Source organism: Marmota marmota, unplaced genomic scaffold (genome assembly GCF_001458135.2).
Source record: "Marmota marmota marmota unplaced genomic scaffold, marMar, whole genome shotgun sequence".
Classification (NCBI taxonomy): Eukaryota; Metazoa; Chordata; class Mammalia; order Rodentia; family Sciuridae; genus Marmota; species Marmota marmota.
In genome coordinates this window covers 4,001,279-4,014,552 of record NW_026000205.1, presented here as the reverse complement: position 1 = coordinate 4,014,552, position 13,274 = coordinate 4,001,279, and the positions used below count along the sequence as shown (strand labels likewise).

The following is a 13,274-nucleotide window of genomic DNA, read 5'->3' as shown; positions in this document are numbered from 1 at the left end:
GCATTTAGTTAATTTAGTTCCTAAATTCTGGCTATTCTGCATGGTGCTGTGTGACTTTGTTCCTATATTTTTTTTGGAGGGGGTACTGGTGATTGAACCCAGGGCCTTGTGCACACAAGGCAAGCACTCTACCAACTGAGCTATATCCCCAGCCCATGTCCCCATGTTTTAGTGAACACATTTATGTTTGGTACATATATTTAGGAGTGGAATTTAGGCTACAATGTTTGCAAATGTTCTGCTTAACTAGGTACAGCAAAGGGTCTTCCAAAATGACTTTATGTGTATCAGTCACGCACAGGTATGAGAATTCTCTCCTCGTCCACTCTTGGTAGTTTTCTTTTCATTCTATCCACTCTTGATTAGCAAATTTGCAACAATTTGTGCTCCTTGTGCATGCACTGGATTTTGCTATCACTTGCCACAATCTTTTAAGAAGAATATCTCATTTGGTAGCAATTAGGCCATACTCTCTTATTTTTCTGGACCCAATGGTCCATCCCAGGTCACTGCAAAGGTACTCTAAGAAGAATGCTTCCCAGCCTTGAGCAGGCCTCTTGCTACTCTTGATTTTGCAATAATAATAATAATAATAATAATAATAATAATAATAATAATAAATGTTTATCAAATGTCAGAACAAAATACATAGATTTTGACAAAACATTGAGTAGCTGAGCATTTGGCCAAAGGCAAAAATCATAATCATAATATGAATTTTAGGGAATATAAAAGTAAATCTGAAAGTTTATGAGAAATTTTAAATTGTGTGGGGTGAGGGGGCCAGGGATTGAACCAAGGGGCACTTAACCGCTGATCCACATCCTTACCCCTTTTTATTTTTTAAATTTGAGACAGGGTCTCAAATTTAAGGCTTAGGGCCTTGCTAGGTTGCTAAGGCTGGCTTTGAACTTGCAATCCTCCTGCCTCAGCCTCCTGAGCTGCTGAGATTACAGGCATGCACCACAGTGCCTGGAAGAAATTTTAAATTTGGATCATAATTTTACTTTAAAAAATTTAGTGGGGCTGGGGATGTGGCTCGAGCGGTGGCGCGCTCGCCTGGCATGCGTGCGGCCCGGGTTTGATCCTCAGCACCACATACAAACAAAGATGTTGTGTCCGCCGAAAACTAAAAAATAAATATTTAAAAAAAAATTTAGTAAACAAACCTTAAATGTTGGTTGTTATAACTTCATAGCATCATCAGCTACAAGGTGCTCCCTCTGGCTACTCCACTTCCTATGAATAAGGCTAAATGGCTACAGAAAGAACAAGACTTTTTTTTTTTTCTTTTTAATCAGCTCTGCTAATGGTGAACTATCAAGCTTTCTTCTTCCCTAAAAGTAATTGACGAGAGTGGAAATTTTACCTCTTCTTCAATCCTTAAGCTTGATGAGGATGTTGTTTCACTGGAATAATTCCACAGACTGAAGCTGCACACTGCTTTTAAAAAGTTGCTCGGGACTCTCTTCAGAAGCTGACTTAAGACTTCTGCTCTTGTTTTCTGTTGCAGTAATGCTTTGCCAAACATCATCAATGCTTGCTGCATTTGACCTTTGCCCTACTTCCCAGCAATCTATTGATACATAGTAAGTCACCCCAAAATGTAGTGGCACAGAACAATTATTTTGTTATACTCCTGGGTTGAATGTGTTGAGAATTCACATAGGGTACAACAGTAATGTTTTGTTTCTGGTAGCCAATGTCTGGGACTCAAATGCAAATGGTTGAGTGACTCTAATGGGAGCTAGAATCATTTGGAAGTTTCTTCGCTCATATGTCTGGTGCTTTGGGCTGAGATGCTATGGAGCTGTGCTTAGCTGGGCACTGTTAACTGGAGCACTGGTGGCTTCTCACTATGGTTGTGCTTCCTCACAGCATGGCAGCCAGAAGACAGCTGAATTTCTTACTTGAAAACTCAGGCATCCAAGAATGAGAGTGTTCCAACCAATAGGAAAGAGGATGAACCTAGCCTGAGAAGTCACAAAACGTCCCTTCTCATTACTCTATTGGTTCAAGGTGAGAGGGCAATCACACAAAATTGATCCCACCCATGTTTAGGGATGCCAGAGATGACAATGAATTAGGCATTCAGCCATTTGGCCTCACAAAGGTCAATTGTAAAACTGAATGCGAAGAAGAGATTTTTCCATGGAATACCAAAGTCAGAATTGGTTTTTCATTGCATCTTTCATATGTGAGTTCCCTGAATCTTCAAAACTTCTAGATGTGAAAAGTTTCCTGGAGAAACGGAAGGCACTTGGAGAACGCAAATCACTTCTCTGAAATGAAACTGCTAGGAAGCAGCATTGCTAGGATGTCCTGGCAGGAAACAGAAGGCAACTCAACACTGAGCCACTGAGGAGCACTTAATCAACTATTGTAATGCCAGATTCCTGGGACCCCAATAGACCTCTAGGAGCCGAATCCGATGCAATCACACAAGAGTCTTTATTGCAAGCTGGAGCCTGGACTCATAACCTTTCCGACACAGCGGTCCCAGGGAGTGAGTCCTGGTCCTTTGTTCAGTGAGATTTTATAGGTTTTGGGGGATACTCTATGCATCACAACATCACACCGCAAATCATTCCAAACCGCGGGAAAATCAAACAACAACTCTTAACATTGATTAGCACATTCAATGGCAGGAACAAGTTGAGTAGGAGTGCTTGGTTAGTACGAAGGGGGATTCATTTGAACTGATTGGTTTAGGCCACGAGGGGTGTACATGCTAAACTACATGGTTTCCCAACATGTTATCAACCACCATAACCTACTGGGGGGTCATCTGGCATCCCAGGTATTTTCCCTGCCTCATGCTGATTGGAGGTTGCTAGGGGGGTTGCTATGGGTCCTCACCTAGCCTAACTGAGTCAGGGACACCTGGTGCCTCAGACCTCTCCTGTTATTTACAGACAAACATCTCAGCAGGGTGGGTATGTGCTTAGGAGTGCTCTGTGGATTTTTTCAAGGACAAGGGTCATGCCCCTTTCCTTAGGACAGGCCTTGAGGTAGAAGCTGCTGTTATTTATTTTTAAAAATGGAGTCACATCAGTTTCTCACTATAAACAAAGGTGTTAAGGCAGCAAGTTGAAGAATCAACAAGGTCAGGTGATGCACTCATCTCAGGCCTAAAGGAGTTGCCTAAAAGGGAGGGAGAGATTTCTAGAAATTTCTGGAAGGTTCCAGAACCCAGGAACTGTAGGGAGAGAATGCTGCTCCAAACGGAGCTGTGGCTATTATGAGCGGAACTAGGGGCGGGGGCAGAAGACATTAAAGCTTCTCTTTCCCTTTGCTCTCTGATTTCTGGTGTCTCCCAGGAGGGCAGAGGGTGAGAGTTGTTTTGTGCACAGCCATGGACGTCAGAGCCCCCACCCCATCCCAAGACCCACACCAGGCAGTCAAGGGTGGAAAGAGCGGGTCTGCAGGGGCGATGGGGGGCTCTCTAGACCCCTCGCGGGGTGCACCCCTGAACTGTCGCAGTTTTTGCATCAGCTCGCTAGACCCTACTGCAGAGCCCGCCGCAGGCCACGCCGCCTCTTAGCAACCAGCCTCCAGTTGCCATGGAGATCGCCGGAGCTGCGGGGGCCGAGACCCGGCGCCGCGGTGCGGGAGCAAGTGCGCAGGCGCGCGCTGCGACGCCAGGCTCGGTCGGCGCAGTTGCTGCTGATCGGCCTCGCTTCGCGTGACTCGGCGCGCCGGAGCGGGGGCGGACTGCGGCTTCCTGCCCTGTCTGGCTGGAGCCGCAGCGCCAGGGCGGCCGGAGCCGGCTCCTGAGGAGTGGCTGCACCCCGGGGCCTCTCCTTGGCCTGGCTGGGCCGTCCGAGGCGGGGCTGCCCGGTCCATCCCTGCCGCTGGCCGAGCGCCAGCCCCGAGGACCGTTGCGCCAGATCCCGGGATTCGTGTGAGCACTCGGGCCCCGGCTGGGGAGGAGGGTCTGGGAAAGCGCGAGGCCGCCTGCGGGCCAGCCGCAGTGGGCCGCTGAGGTCCGGGAGCCGGGCTAGCTTCCAGGGAATCTGACCTCACCCTCTTGTGACCTTGCAGGATTCCTATCTGGGGACCCCTGCAGCTCACATCCACTTAGTAGGCCCTTTGCGTGGGGTTAGAGCGGCCAGATGTCGGAGGCTATGGCAATGAACCTTCTGGAGGATTGGTGTCGCGGGATGGAAGTGGACATCCACAGGTCCCTGTTGGTCACGGGCATCCCAGAGGACTGTGGACAGGCAGAAATCGAGGAGACCTTGAATGGGGTCCTCTCGCCCCTGGGCTCCTACCGCGTGCTTAACAAGATTTTCTTGAGGGAGGAGAACGTGAAGGCTGCCCTTATCGAGGTTAGCGAGGGTGTGAATCTGAGCGCCATACCGCGGGAGTTCCCAGGAAGAGGCGGTGCCTGGAGAGTGGCCTGTAGGGACCCCACCCAGGATGCCGAGTTTTTGAAAAACCTGAACGAATTCCTGGATGCCGAGGGGCGCACATGGGAGGATGTGGTCCGCTTGCTGCAGCTTAACCACCCCTCGCCGTCCCAGAACCAGCCTTCGGAGAACTGGGCAGAGACTTTGGGGGTGCTCCTGGGGGCTGTGGTGCAAGTCATCTTTTACATGGATGCGGAGATCCGCAGTCGGGAGGAAGCTAGGGCTCTGGAGGCCGCCGAGGCAGAGGAGGCAGCAGCCTGGGTATCAGCAGCAGGGAAGAAGGTCAAGAAGGAGCCAGGGCTGGCTGCAGAACTGGGTTCCACCTTGAAGATGGAGAACCCCCGCCACTGGAATGCCGTGGAAAACCAGGGTGACCCTCCCAAACCTCTAGTTCGCAGGGCTGGAGCTAAGGCTCGCTCCAGGAGAAAGAAGCAGAAAAAAAATCTCAAACAGGAACCAGTGCCCTGGAAAAAGCCCAAAGGCAACCGTCCCAGTAGCTCCGCCTACTTGGAGAATCGCAATGCCGGGGAGGGGGAAAGCATGGAGATCTCTGAGTCTATCAAGAGCAACAAAAAACCATGTGTGAAGCAGGAGGAATCAGCTCTGAAGAAGCCTTTGGCAAAAAGTGCCTGGAAGGTGCCCCGGGATCCGCCTCAGGAGGCCCCTAGGGAAGTGGAGAGCCCTGCAAGCACCGCTCAGTTAGCTCAAGGTGGTGGTCAGCAAAGGCCCCCAAAGAAGAAGGCCATGGGCTGGGCCTCCGGAAAGAGCCCTGCCCCCATGAGGAAGAAGAAGAAGGTGAGCTTGGGCCCAGTCTCTTACGTCCTGGTTGATTCCGAAGAGGCAAAGAAGAAGCCCATGATTGCAAAGAAGGCCTCTGGCTTGAGAAGGGATGTGTCAGCCCAGAAGGGCCCTAGAGGCCTCCAGCACTCCAGATCACAAGCCTCAACATCCAGGGGTCTGAAGGCCAAGCCAGGAGGCTCTCCTCGTGCCTCCAATGGTGAGGATGACAGCATGTGATTTGGATGAAGTGGGAGGAGGGGCAGAGGGGCCTACAGGGGTGGTAGCCAGGCAGGTGACTGAGGATCCCAGTGCAGTGGAGGAGGTGGATGACCCCAGGTGAGGTTTTAGAGGGTGAGAGCCCAGGCTCCCTCCTAGGAGCCCCTGATGGCTTCGATTGCCACCTCCCCCTTGCAAACCCACCCACCCACATGTCATGCATGAGTGGCTCTGTGGTCACTGAACCACTGCACATAACCCATCTCTCTCCACAGGAATTCAGGTTGGGGATTGTACTGTTGGTGGGTACATGGCTTTAAGGATGAGCTTTCTGGAGACCTGATTGGGGGATGGAGTGTTCGATGACTCAGAAGGGCCTGGGAGGTGGCGATGTCCTCCGGTGCTTCTCCCTGCTTCTTCTCTTGAGCTCTTATACTTTACCCACAGATTCCAGAAAGCTTTGAAGGGAGACCACCCATGCCCATGGAGGTGAAAGAAGACCAAGGAAGAAGTTCCAAGTTAGAAGCAAAGCTTTCTCTTGTCATTGAGTGAAACGACACTTGGCTCTTTGAGGGACCCAGTTTCTAAAGGTCTGGCTCTCGGAGGTAAATGATATGAGATCTTAGGTCTTGGGAGAAATTGGGGGAGGGAGGTGTGTCTCTCTGCCTTTTTCTCTACCAGGCCAGCTTTTCACCTCCTCCTTCACTCACCCTCAGAGGGAGGAGGGTTGGTAAGTGGCTTGGGAAAATTCTAGAATGTTCATTACCTTTTATGCATGGGCAGGTTACTGTTTCGCTCATTCATGTCCAGCCTTTCTCCCCACCCCCTGCTTGCTCTTCTGGATGGTCAGCTAACCTTCAGGCTTGGTGTTTGAAGAGCAGGGCACCTGCTTTCTCCCCTCCAGCCTCCCTGGGCCGTGACCGGTGGGTGAGTTAAGCCCAGGTCTTGGATGCACACCTGGCCCTCTTGCTCCTTCAGTCTTGAGCTTCCATCCTCCAGTTGTCAAACTGGAAGGTGGTTCAGTCCCAAGAGTTCTGGGAAGAGTGACTGTCTGCCTCGCCATTGAAGTAGTCAAGTTTGAGAGTCTATTTATAAAATTGGCACTTTGACTCCCGTTTTGGGCTGAAGCCCTTTCAGGAAGCATGTGGAGAAGAGGGGTGGTTAGTAGGGAAGACTGGGTCATTCCTGGGTTCTTGGCTCTAGTTCTATCCAGAGCCACCAGACTCACCAACTTTGAGGCAGAAGCCACTTCTCACATAGAAGAGGGGGAAAAAGTCTTTTAAAAATTAGCTGTTTCTGCTATCTGGATTAGACACACTAAATCAGAACAGATCGCTCCGTCCCGTAGTGTGTGTGTGTGTGTGTGTGTGTGTGTGCGTGTGCGCGTGCGCGCGCGCGTGCATGTGTAAGAGAGAGGGCAGGGGCCCCAAAATACAGTTTCCACACTGTATTTTGGGGAATCCCAAGGTATCCACAAAGATGTAATCCAAATCTACTTTCTCATGTGTTTTAATGTGTGAAAAACAAGTACTCAAGTATGTTGTAACCCAGACCAGTCACATCGAGAACTATCAGAATATTACCTTGTGTTTATAGGTTAACTTGTTTCTGTACAGGTCTGTAACTAGTCGTTTCTGCCTTCTCTTTGCATATAATTAAATTGCTTGTAAATGTGACCTGATGAGGAAGCTTGGCAGTGGGTGGCTCGGTCCTGCGCATGTCTGAAAGCTCGTTTCCTGTTGTATTTCACATGCTCTCGTTCTGCTGTGACCCTTCAGCTGTGTGATAGCAAGTTACCATGTTAACTCGCACACAATGATATCCTGTCCTGGAGTTTTAGCCCTCGCTAGTGTTCGTGGTCTCTTTTTCTGACTTTGGTTTTTGTGGTAAAAATGTGAACAATTGTTAGATGTTGTTAGTGATTCAACTTTAAGACAAATTTCTTGTGACGATTCATTTCAAAATCCTGCATGAGTCTCACTGAAGATATAGAAAACAAGAATGGTTCCCACCTGCAGCTCCTCCTCTCCGCCTCAAGGTTTGTCTTGGTTGTGTGCAATTAACACGGGGAGGACTGGACTCGCAGGGTGACGAGGCTGCAGCTGCCCAGCTCCTGAAATTCAAGTCGGGTCTGTGGGGCTTGTTGTACAAAAGGTTGACACCAGGATTAGTAAATGTAAATGTATATGCATAATAAAGTTCAGCAAATTAAGTATCTCTTCAGTCTTCTCTGTAGGTGGAGAGCACGGGGACTGCTTGATCCGGTAAGGAACCCCTGCTATCTAGGCCTCCTCCTCCACCCCAGCTATGCTGCAGCCAGCAGACCTGGGTTGTGGCCACAGGATTGGTAATTTCTCAGGAGAGGAGAAGCCATTTGTTCTTTGCTGTGGTCCTTCCCCAGTGATAATATCTCCCATAAATCTTAGGGTTTCTAGAAGATCTGTGATAGGCCAGGGGTGTGTGGAGTATCTGGAAGTGCTAGTTTATTTTAAAAGCAGCTGGAAATGAAGATACTTCCTCCCTTTTCATCGCCCTAGGCAGAGGCTGAGGTCTTTGAATTAAAAGTTAGTTTTCTTCTGTCCAAGCCTTCCCCCCCCTAGGGACTCCTGAACCAGGGTGGCCATGGATCAGTCACCTGGAACCTCTGTTTAAAATGCACTATTTTTATGGCCCTAACTGTAGAATCAGAATCTCTTGGCATCTCTGGGAATCAGCATCTTTCCCCTGAGAATTCTGGTTCATGCGTGGATCAGAGAGCTGTAGGTGGAATAATCAAGACTTGGGGAAGGGAGTATCCTTGGGTCAAAGCTGGAGTTTTGTGGAGGATGAGCAGAGGATAATCCGGAGGGAAAAGACAAGAGACCTCAAAAGCCAGTGGGGTTGGAGGACGGGAGCTGTGGCCTTGGGGCTGGTGAGGATCTGGGGAAATGCTTATTCTCGGGTCTTTCCCACTGCATGATGGGAAAAGCCACGTTTGGGCAAGATTGACCTCCCACAGTGGTAGTCACACCTGGTTATATTCAGGCCACTAGGGAAGTCTGGAAGGCCACCATGGCCAGAAGCAGGGGAAATCTAGGACAGGACCTGGGTAAGGGGTTGTGGGCCCCCAGGAAGCCCTTGGGGCAGTGACTGGTCAGGGTGTGCCTGGGGGCAAGGCCCAGCCAGGGTACCGGGGGGAGTGGGAGCAGAACAGAGGAGCACCATGGACACTAGGAGCATCAGGAGGTGTCGTTTCCTTGTGGGTTCATGCTGTCCTCCAGCCAGGATTACTAAGTATCACTGTATGACAGCCAGAGACCAAACAGCTCCATGCTTCCAGGAGCCACAGGCTTCTGATGGTCACCCTGTAGGGCAGACAGCATGCTGAGCACCGGTGACCACAGGCGGTGGGGGCTCTAGGGTGCGCTGACCTTCGCTGTGTTGCTCAGGCTGTCCTCAAACTCCTAGGCTCGGGTACCCCTCTGGCCTCAGCTTTCTGAAGAGCTGGGGCTCCAGGCAGCCAGGCCTGGCCAAGCGGGCTGTTGTGCATAGCAGTGGGTGGGGGTTCTTCGCCGAAGCAGTGCTCCAACAGACCTGCGGAAGGACAGGGAGTGAGGTGAACACTGGGGCGTGGCATCCAGGTAGAGGGAACAGTCAGCATAAGGGGAGGCAAGGAGGCTGGTGTGACCAGAGCAGAATTGGGAGGCGGATTGCCTAGGGCCAGTGGGCTCCAGGGAGGGTGGATTTGTTCTGGGGGGTGGGGGAGAGGGTACTAGAGATTGAGCTCAGGCGCACTTGACCACTGTGTCACCTCCCTTTTTTGTATTTTATTTAGAGACAGGGTCTCACTGAGTTGCTTAGTGCCTTGCTGCTGCTGAGGCTGGCTGTGAACTAGCAATCCTCCCGCCTCACCTCCCAAGCCGCTGGCCTTACAGGCTTGTGTCACGGTGCCTGGCTGGATCTGGGTTTTAAACTGAGTGAAATGGGAGCCCTGGGCAGGTGCTGAGCAGATCTGACTCAGATTTTCACAGGTGTCTTGGTTGGCTTCTGTTGCTGTAACAGATACCTGGAAGAGGGAGTGTTCATGTATCTGTAAACACGAGAGGTTTATTTAGAGCACAATACTGGAGCTGGAAAGCCCAACAGCATGGTGCTGGCATCTGCTCGGCGTCAGCCTGGCATCTGGTGAGGGCCTCATGCTGCGTCACCATGGCAGTGCAAGCCGTTGGCTCAGGTCTCTCTTCCTCTGATAAAGTCACTGATGTGTTGCCACCAAAGGTGGCACAGACCTATAATTCCAGCAATTTGGGAGGCGGAGGCAAGTTCCAGGCCAGCTGGGCAACTTGCAAGATCCTTAGCTACTTAGCACGTCCCTGTCTTAGAAAATAAAAAGGACTGTGGATGGGGCTGGGCTGGGGCTCAGTGGTAGAGCATTTGCCGAGCACAGGTGAGTTCCTGGCAGACCCTAACGCTGAGCCACTCCCATCCACAGAGACCAGGTTTCTCAACCAAAGCTGTTTTACCTGACCCAGAGCTTTGTATAAATTAAGTCATACAAGGCATAAGCTTTTTTGTTTTATTTTGATTTTTTTTTTTTTTTTTTGGTGCTGAGGCTCAAACCCGGGCCTCACACATTGGCCTTGAACTTTTTTTTTTTTGTTTATTTTGAATTTTTCAATTTGCTCTTTTTAGATACACCTGATGGTAGAGTGTATTTTGACATGTTATACATGTATGCAGTGTAATTTATTTTAATTAGGATCCCATTCTTGGGGTGGTGCATGATGTGGATTTCACTGGTCGTGTATTTATACATGAACATAGGAAAGTGATGTCTGATTGGCCTTGAACTCTCAATCCTCCTGCCTCAGCATGCACCACCACGCCTGGCTGAGTTCATTGCTTTTTAAAGAAAAAAAGTAATACATCTCTGTGTCTTTAGAAAAATTAACAGCAATGTTGTAGAAGCCCGTTGGTTCTCTCCTCCCTGTATTCATCCCCTCTTCTTTGGATGATTTACCTATTTTCTTCTGAAGAACAGACCTGCATCTACACCATCACCACTGCTAGGCCCAGAGATGTTACATGACTCACGGCCAGCCAATCAGAGCATTCTTTTCACCAGGCTACAGTGATTGAGCCAATAAGACTCCTAGGAGTTTGACACTCTGAGGAATAAAGTCTTTTTTTTTTTTAATTTTTTTTTTTATGTTGTAGATAGACAACATCCTTTATTTTATTTTTTAATTTTTATGTGGTGCCGAGGATTGAATCCAGTGCCTCATGCATGCTAGGCAAGTGCTTTGCCACTGAGTTTCAGCCCATCCCATAAAGTCTCTTTTTTACTGGTGTCCCCTACCAATAGAATGTAAGTCTGATGCTGATGAAGGCCTTCTTGCCACCACCTGGGCAGGAAGTACACAGGCTCTGAGGCAGGTTATTTCTGCTTTGTGGGAGACCAGTGTACATGGAGTGGAAGGGAAATAGTAGGAGGTGAGGTTACAGAGAGTAGATTTTCTGAACCCTAGACAATCAGTGGAAAGCGGCTAGAAGAAAGAGAATATTGTTGACATATACGAGCCTGGATCTAGCCATACCTGAAAGCCAAAACTGTTTTTGGTTACATAAGTCCATAACTAACATTTTTCTTTTTTCCTCTCCCCCCACCACCTGACAACATCCTGAATTAGCTCATGTCATACTTGAAATGTGCTGGTACATACATACCCTTAATCCCAGCGGCTCAGGAGCCTGAAGCAGGAGGACCGCAAGTTCAAGACCAGCTTCAGCAACTTAGCAAGGCCCTAAGCAACTTGGTGAGAACCTGTCTTTAAAAAAAAAGGGCTAGTTAGGGAGGTAGCTCAGTGGTGAAGTGCCTCTGGGTTCAATCCCCAGTACCCCCCCCCCCCCCATAGGATTACAATGAAAACTAAATCATCTTTCCACCCTTGACCTCCTCTCTTCCTCCCCAGAGGAAGTGTTAATAGTTTCTTGCAGAGATGCTCTGTGTACTTGGAACAGTCCAACATTTACATGCATTCAAACTAGCTAGAGAGAGAAAAAAGGGATTTACTGGCTTCTTACTGAAATGTCAGGGGCGATAACTTCAGGTATGTTTCTATCCAGCTGCTCAAAGAACATTCTCAGGATTCTGGCTCCCTGTCACTCTGAGCTCCTTGCTCTCTGTGGGTTTGTTGTTAGGCCAGCCTCTCCATGGGCTGACAGGTCGCTGCCAGGAGGGTACAGCTGTTAGTTCCTTGCAGCTCCCCGGGAAAGTGAGTGTTCGCTTATGGCTCTAGTCAAGTCTCAGGGGAAACTTTTCTTTTTTTTTTTTGGTACCAGGGATTGAACCCAGGGGCACTTAACCACTGAGCCACACCCCCAGCCCTTTTTGTTTTTTATTTTGAGACAGGGTCCCTCTAAGTTGCTGAGGCTGATCTCAAACTTGTGCTCCTTGAGTAATGTGGACTTTAAATGTTCATATTTGGCATGCATTTCACTGCATGTAAATTACATTTTGATAAAAATGTTTTGTGAAAAGTAACAAGGGGTTATTTTAATTTCATCTTTGCAATTTTGTTGTTGTTGTTGTTGGTGTTGGGATTGGAACCAGGGCTTCACACATACTAGGCCAGTGTCCCACCAGAGCTACACCCCAGCCCTCATCTTTACAGTTCTGTGCTCTTAATATACAGCCGAAACCATAGCAATGTATACTAAAATCGCAGTTTGAGATGGGCCAGCTTAACACCGACTGCGTATGATCATAGCTCTTGAGACAAACCTGCTCTTGCCCTCTCTGTGTGCTGTCTAGACTCCTGATCCAGGCGCTGTGGATTAAGACCAGCCGAGGGTGGGTGTGCACTTGAAATTGTGCATCCAATCCACATCTCAAGGGTGTACATGTTATACTCAATTTAATGATGGGGGCTGGTCTGTGGGGGCTGCTTGGTCCAGGTGAAGGTGTGACAGGTCTCTGGCCCAAAGGAGCTTTTGGAATAGTTTTCCTGCCAACTGTGACCTTGACACTGACAAGGGGAAGGTGCTCAGGTACTAGAGGATGTTCAAGACTCAAGGTGAGCCACATTTCTCATCCCTGACTTGCAGGTGGCCAGGCTGCGTTCACCAGTCCAACCTGGTGTTGGAAAGTAAACTACTTAAAATCCCTTGCTTTCTGGGAATGGGACAGAACATTCAGGACACTGAAAATTCATGTGGGTGGATTAGCCTATAGGTAGATAATCAAAATGGATTATGAGACTCTGAAATAAATAGAATTGATTGATGGTAAAGAATTAAGCCAGAAAAATGGTAGGACAGAATAATGAATACAGAAAGAGAGCTTCATGCCTCTGAAACCCTAGACTCTGACCACAGTGCTATTTATTTTAAATCAGTAGGAGAGAAAAGAATTTCCTAAACTTAGCTGGTGCTTAGAAAACTGGCTGGCTCTTTGGAAAAAAGGAATAAAGTTGGATTCTCTTCCTTCTCTTTTGTGTCCCCAAATACTTTCCAGATGATTTGAAGATATCAATGTAAAAAATGAAATCAGGTAACATTTAGATAAGAACAGGAGTCAGTTTACTTATACATTTGGAAGCAGAAGGCGTCTTTAAGGACACAAAGCCCAGAAGTCATAAAGGAAAAGATTAATCAACCTGACTATTTAAACACTTTGTCCCCAGGAGGGGAAAAAACCCGCAAAGTCAAATGACAACCAACAAAGGGGGGAACACGTTTCCTGCAAGGCTGGTGGGGTCGGGATTCATTTCCTGGGTTCACAAAGAGCTTGCATATGCCAAGGGAAGACCTCAGAAGGGAAGAGGTAGAGAGCCCCCAGAGGCGGCCTCCCTGGCGCTAGGCGGCCTCCCTGGCGCTAGGCGGCCT

At 48.9% G+C, this 13,274-nt stretch overlaps 1 protein-coding gene and 1 non-coding gene across 7 annotated transcripts in view; one reads left to right on the top strand and one right to left on the bottom strand.

Annotated features, from left to right (window-relative positions):
* Positions 1-77: 77 nt before the first annotated feature.
* On the bottom strand, positions 78-150 carry Trnat-ugu. Its single transcript has one exon. It is a non-coding gene; the product is annotated as a tRNA-Thr (tRNA).
* A 3,494-nt stretch (positions 151-3,644) lies between these two features.
* Pnma8a (PNMA family member 8A) overlaps positions 3,645-13,274 on the top strand; it is a 41,333-nt gene continuing 31,703 nt past the window's right edge. For 5 of the 6 annotated variants that reach the window (XR_007343013.1, XR_007343015.1, XR_007343014.1 and 2 more), the window contains exons 1-3: positions 3,645-3,904; positions 4,045-5,409; positions 5,856-6,013. Coding sequence is in view for 1 of the 6 variants with exons in the window: in XM_015496665.2 (XP_015352151.1) it covers positions 4,116-5,409; positions 5,856-5,872 (1,311 nt within the window). In the remaining 5 variants the exon portion in view is untranslated. Of the gene's footprint in view, positions 3,905-4,044; positions 5,410-5,855; positions 7,621-13,274 lie in introns of those variants that run through there. The other variant, XM_015496665.2, reaches the window with a different exon arrangement.